A 7,387-nucleotide genomic window follows, 5' to 3' on the forward strand; every position below is an offset into this window, starting at 1 on the left:
TAAAAATACTTCAAAATTATATTTGTATTAATTTTGAATTACAAATATTTTTAAAATAATTTTTAAGTATTAAAAAAAAATAATAAAAATATACGATAAATATAAAAAAAAAAGATAAGTCTATTTTTTCTTATATTTATCATAAATCAAGTTATGGTTTATTATCAATATATGGTAATTTATATATTATCAATCAATAAATTAATAAAATATATGATATTTTATAAATTTAAACGATAATTCAACAAAAATAAATAATATATAATATTTTTATTATATATAGCTTTTTTACCTATTAGCGAATCGATCTCATAACGATCGAGGAACTTTTCCCCATTCTTGATAATATAATCATGATTATCATCATCCCAACCATCGTTATACAATTTTCTTTCTTTTTTATGGGAACCATCTTCTCCTTGCATCTGTTGCGCCCTCCTTTTTTTCTTAGCATAATAAACCTATGAAAAAAAGAATAAATTAATAAAGCAAAAAATTACTGAAAAATACTGAAGTTCATAAGATATTGTATTACACTAAATTTTTAAGAAATTTCAAAAATATAAAAAAATTATTCTATGAAAATTTGATTATGAACAAAATCAAAAAGTATTACATGTATTATTTTCATACGAATTTAAACAGTATTACATATTTAATAATGTTCAATGTATTTAAACATAATAACATAATATATATTATAATATAATTATAACATATTTTATGCATATATTTATTTTATTCTTTAATTATATTTTATTACATTTTTCATATAATTAATAATAAATAATAAAATATATTTTTTCATATAATATTATTTAATATTCAATTTTTTTAAAGATGAAATGAATATTATTATTAAAATTATATAAGATATAAAAAACTATATAAAACTATATATATAATAAAACAAATATTTAATAAATTTAGAAGATAAAAATCTAATATGAGAATATAAAAATTGAAACATATCATAATTTCAAAAAAAAAACATAAGTTATTAAAAAAATTAATTCAAAAATTAAATTCATTTTTTATTATGATTTTTATTTATTGATTTAATAGATTACGTTTAATATTTTATATTATATTGATATATATTTATGAATGGCATAAAATTTACGTTATATTATTATTCATTATATTCAATTATATTCTATGTAAAATAAAAAGAATAATAACTATGAAATATTTTATAAAAAAAATAATATTTGGTGAATGAATTAACAAATAAATAAATATAATAAATAAATAAATATATATATTTAATTTATAATAAGTTAAATATCATAGTATATATATAGAAGTATATAAGTATAACATTATTATTATATAGTATACCATAATTCGAAATTTATAATATAAATGAAGTCAAGAAAATTCTATAATTCAAAATAAAATGAAAATTAAGAATAATGAAATTGCATGTATATTTCATTATCGAATTAATAATCAAATTTGAAAAATTTTCAAATACAAATAAAATTATATAATTCTTAATTGAATATAAACTATTAATAGATGATTATTCTACATTTGTACAATATATTCTACATTATTTTATAAAAATATAAAAAATAAATAAAAAATACAGAATAAAATTTTATCTAATAAATAAAATCGTTTAACTTTTTGTTTTTTAAGAAAATCAAAATTAATGAATTTTTTTTTAAATTCAATTTCTTTCAATTCAATTTCTTTAAAAACTAATTTTTAAATAAAAAAAATATATTTTTTATATTTTTTGTTTATTTTCATATATTATTTAAAATAACTTTCTATCTAATAATTCATTCATATCTTAGAAAGAATTAGCTAACTTTATTTGTATTTTGAAAAATTTTCACTCTTGATTTATTCGAAAATGGACTTTCTCATTATTCTTCTTGATTTTCGTTTTATTTCGAATCATAAATTATAGATTAATCTGTATAATATAACTATATTTAACAGCAAATTATGCAATTGATTATTTAGTTTTACATATAATGAAAAAAAAAGAAACAATGTACACTAATTAATTTACAATAATTTAGAATGTCTGTATATTTTTTATTAAGGTATAAAATAAATTAAAAAAAATATTTGACTCAAAAATATAATAATCTTTAATATAAAAAATGTATATTTCATAAATTTAAATTTGATTATTATTTATTATTAAATATTATTAATAAATTCTTATAATTTTATTATAATATACTGTAATATATTATTAATAATAAAATTCTTATAATTTTTAGAGAACATATTGATTGTAAATAATTTAAGTTTGCGTTAAATAAAATAAAACGCAAATATAATATAACAGAGACAAATCATTTTAACTGTTTCATTTTGTCTAACGTAAACTTCAATTATTTATTTATAAATAACTTAATAAATAAACAATAATAAACTTAATAAATAAATGATATTTTTATATATTAATTTTTACATTTGTTTTGATTTTTATTTGATTTTCTAAAAATATTCTGTAAATATATAAATATATTATAAAATTATATATAGGATATTACATTTAGACGTAAATGATGAATTATCTCGTAAAGGAACAAAAAATATTTTTCAAAAAAATACTTCTACAAAAGTTGTTTAATTAAATATTTTTCCATTCATAATATTTTTCTATTATATTAAGATGGCTTATTATATCATATCATAAAATAAGAGAATCGAAATTGAGTATATCGATATATGTCAGGTATAATTGAATGTTTTGTCGTTTAAAATAGTGTAACTGTATTATTTTCTTGTGTCAGACTGATTTGAATTTATAATTTAAATTTATAATTATTGAAAGATATTATAGCAAATATAAAAAATTAAAAATTATTTCACATTAATATTAAATAATGAATTTTAATTTTCACTTTTCACTATTGAACTCATAATAATAAAAATTTAATAATCAGTTTTTTATTTACCTTATCCTTCAACTACTATTATTAAATATATTTAATAATATTCATAGTTTTTTCAAAATTATTTTTTTACATTTTTCAATATTTCTTCTCAGATATATTTTCTTGAATAATTATAATTTAATTAAATATAATTTCTGATCATAATTCTGATCATAATTCGTTATTTAAAAATCTGTCTTTTTCAGATAATTCCATAAGAAAAAATTATATTTTATTAAAATAAAATCATTTTTATAACTAGTTTTATATTTTTAGTATTTTTATAATTAGTCCATTACTCTTAACCTATTTATTGCCAAAAATATAATTAAAATTAATTATTTTAATAATATTAATAATAATATTAATAATATTAATAACATAATATTAATAATGAATGAAATAATTTTAATATTGTTATAATGTTTGAAATAATTTTAATATTTTTTATCTTTACTACATTATTAACATTAAGTAGTTAGATAAAATTTGAATCGATCGGTATAATTATTAAAAATTAAATCGTATAATTATTAAAAATTAAATATTAAATCGGTATAATAATTATTTAACATAAATTACATGATTTGAAGCAAAATGTTCAGCTAACTACGTTAAGTCATATATATTGATGCAACTTCGATTCTATTAATTTATGATTTTTCTGCAAGGAATGATATAGCATCGAATTCATTTTCTACAATCTTATGAGTAGAAAAATATCATTTAAAAAAATTATTTTGATTTTTAAATCTTAAATTCTATCTTAATTCATTTATAAAAAAATAATTTATATATAATGTTTTTATACTAAACAATTTTTAATATAATTTAATACCAAATTTATGAGAAATTAAAATTATCAGAAATTGTATATATATTATTAAAAAATATTTTAACAAAACTTATTTGATTTTAAACACATCGTATAATATAAATTATTTATGATTTTTTATTTATTTGTAATATACTATTTCCATAATATAAGAAATTTCACTTTTATTTTTTTAAATAGAGTTATATAATTTTGAATGCATTAATTGAATAATTCGGATATTTCTTATTTTAAAAAAATATTAACTTTATGTAAAAAAAAAAAAAAAAAACATTTAAAAAATATTTTAAATTTAAAATTTTACTATATAAGAGACAAGGAGAGTATAAACAATCATATGTTCTTTGTTTTTCATATGTTTTATTGAATTTTTAATATTATAAATTATAATTTTCTAAACTATTATATTTATTATATTTTTGATGTATGTAAAAATAATACTTTTGTGAAATATCTAAATAAATCAATAAATAAAAAAATTAGGTTAATTTTAAAATCTTCCTTATTATTTGATTTGCAAAAAAATTTTTATTATATGATATTTGCTTTAATTCATTTTTGTTAAAATATTTTTTTGATAATTTTTATGAGTCCTTACGAGATGTTATTTTAAGAAAACATTATATATAAAATAAAAGAAATAAAAAATGCAAATATAGCCGAAAAAAATGAAAAGAAAAAAAAGAATATAATAAAAATAATTGATTTATAAATAATGTAAAGCGTAAAANATATTATATAAATAAGAAAAAAGTTTGAATTATCTTCTTTAGAAGATATATATTTTTGCTTTTTGCATAGAATATTTAATAACAAATGCTTCAATTTTTCAAAATAAAATAAAATTAAAATTAAAAATAATTATTAATATTAAATATATTAAATTTTAATATCATATAAAAAATAGATTTAAATATTCCTAATCTCTATACATCGATTTAGAAATAAAAATAAATTAAAAAATGAAAATATAGTCACTATTAAAAAAATATTGATGATTTTTTAAGAAATTATGAAAAACAGAATATTGATATTTAGTGTTGTAAATAATCTTGTTGTATATTTTAATAGAAAATATTGGAAATTAAAGAATAAATTTATTATTAGAAATTATTTGCTTCATTTAATTAATGTCTCATCATATAACTTGCTTAAAAAAAAATAATTCACAAGCACATATATCATAAACATACAAAAAAATATAGTATGTATTACAAACATATAAAGAAATTTATATGTAAAATAAATGAGAAATATAAAAAAAAAAAAAACAAGGAATATTGTGAAATAATCTTATTGAGCAAATCAATTTACAAATTTTTAAATTTGCCAATATAGAAATAAAATGCAACGAATAAGAAAATAAAATTTATATTTAAATATAAACAAAATTTATTTGTTATTTATTATATGCTACCATAAAATCATAAAAAATAATTATATTTTTTTCTTTCTTAATATTCAAATATTAGAAGCAGAAAAATTCATAAGTTATAAGTATTTATAAGAACTATATAACAAGAAATCTTACATCTATATAAACCTATATAATGAGAAGATGTCTTATTTTAATTTTTGGAAACAATTATATATAAATTGTTTCAAAAATATTTTAAATAAACTTACAATATCACATATTTCATAGTAAACCTATTTAAAAAATGTTGACTATATCATATGTGATTAGTTTCAACTTATTAATTGATAAATTGTATATTTAATCTCTAAATTTTGGAAGATTTTATATATTTTTGAAATTCCAAAAATATATAAAGTCTTCCAAAATTTGGAGATTGAAGTTAGTCAAATACAACGTGATCATTTTTTTAAATTGTTTTAATATAAAATATCAATGAGATAATAATATGAAATTATATGTGAATGCTACAAGAAATATATATTTGTATAAAACATTAAATAATTCATCTTCTCATACATAAAATAATTTATTACGAATATAAAACTCAATTTTTATTATGTAATATAAAAGTAACATAAATATTTCATAGAATAATATATATATATATATATATATATATATATATAATAATAATGCAAATATAACATTGTAAATATACACATGCTTGAATCTTATATAAAAAATTCATTCAATTGTACATTACAAACTTTAATTTCAAAATGTTTCATACTTAATATGTAATGTAATATATAAATATGTAATGTGATTTCTTTTATTTTATTTTACTGCTTATATTTATGTTTATGAATAAAATAATGTTTCAATTCACTTTTGAATGATCACATATATAACAGTCATTTTGATAATTATATATACTGTGTAAGTATATAAAAAGTAATTATACAATAATTAATTTCAAAAACATTGTAGAATTTTATTTATTAATATAATTTAAAAAAAAATAATTATGTATTCTTAGTAATCTACAAAATAATTTATAAAAAAATTATGATATTTATATTTATTGTTAAAACAAGCATAAAATAAAGCAATATTTTAAAATTGACAAAAATATGTGCGTAATAAATATTCATATAGTTATATTTTATTAAATATATAATATTATAGTTTGAAGATTTAAAAAAGGCAAAAATTTATTAAAATATTGTAAAAAGAAGATACGAAAATACATGGGATTATTTATAATTATGAATTATGAAAATATTCCCGAGTAATAATAGTATAAAAAATTAGTTATTTTGTGTGTCATTGAATGTAGTTATTTTACTATTTCTTCATTAGAAACTTGTAAAAAAGAACTTTAAAAATAATCGCAACAAAAATTGTTAAAGTATTTAAAAATAATTTATTCATTAAAAAATTCATTATATTATAAGTTATTTTCTTATAAGATCAAATATATCGTAGTAAAATAACTTACAAAAAATATTATATATTCTACTATATTATAGTATAATATTATATAGTATTATATAGTATAATATTATATATAGTAAATAGTACAAATAAATCAATTTAATAAAAATTGTCAATATTTACATCGGTGAATTGCAAGATACTTTTCTTCGAATTTTTCTTTAGAATCTATCATTATGTCAATGATGTTTAATTGTTTTTTTCTATTTTTTTTATTTTATTTGATATATATTTTTTTGTTTTTTGAATGTATATCAAATTGTAAGATTATTTTTATTTATAATTTATATGATTTCATAATTTATCTTGATTATAATGAAAAATATCTCTATTTTTAATGCGATTTTTTTTTCTAAATATATTCAAGATATACAAATCATGAAACAATATTATAAAGTTTAATTAAAATTATTAAAAATTAAAAATTTAATTAAAAATCCTCGAAGTTTTTCATAAATGTCATTACATGTTTATTTTTCATTAGTTATTTTATTTTATAAAATGTTTTTTTTCGTATCTGTAAAAATAGTAATGAAAATGGATTATTAATATATTTGTTTTAAGAATTATAAAAAAATAATATAAAATAAAATTAATAGATGATTTTCACTATTAACTATATACTGAATTCAAATGCTTTTCTTAAAATTTAAAACTTTGAATTTGAACATAATAAAATAGAAATTGTTTATATTGTTAACTTATATATATATATATATATTTATATATAATACCAAATAAATTATAGCACGAATTATAATTTTAATTAAATTAAAACAGATTATATTT

At 14.6% G+C, this 7,387-nt stretch overlaps 1 protein-coding gene across 1 annotated transcript in view; it reads right to left on the reverse strand.

Annotated features, from left to right (window-relative positions):
- The window catches only part of LOC102679600 (serine/threonine-protein kinase minibrain), a 19,993-nt gene that overhangs the window by 9,920 nt on the left and 2,686 nt on the right, over window positions 1-7,387 (reverse strand). The window contains exon 2 of the mRNA XM_006623567.2: window positions 293-461. Coding sequence (XP_006623630.1) covers window positions 293-461 — 169 coding nt within the window. The remainder of the gene's footprint in view (window positions 1-292; window positions 462-7,387) is intronic.

This window comes from Apis dorsata, unplaced genomic scaffold, assembly GCF_000469605.1.
Source record: "Apis dorsata unplaced genomic scaffold, Apis dorsata 1.3 scaffold_916, whole genome shotgun sequence".
NCBI lineage: Eukaryota > Metazoa > Arthropoda > Insecta > Hymenoptera > Apidae > Apis > Apis dorsata.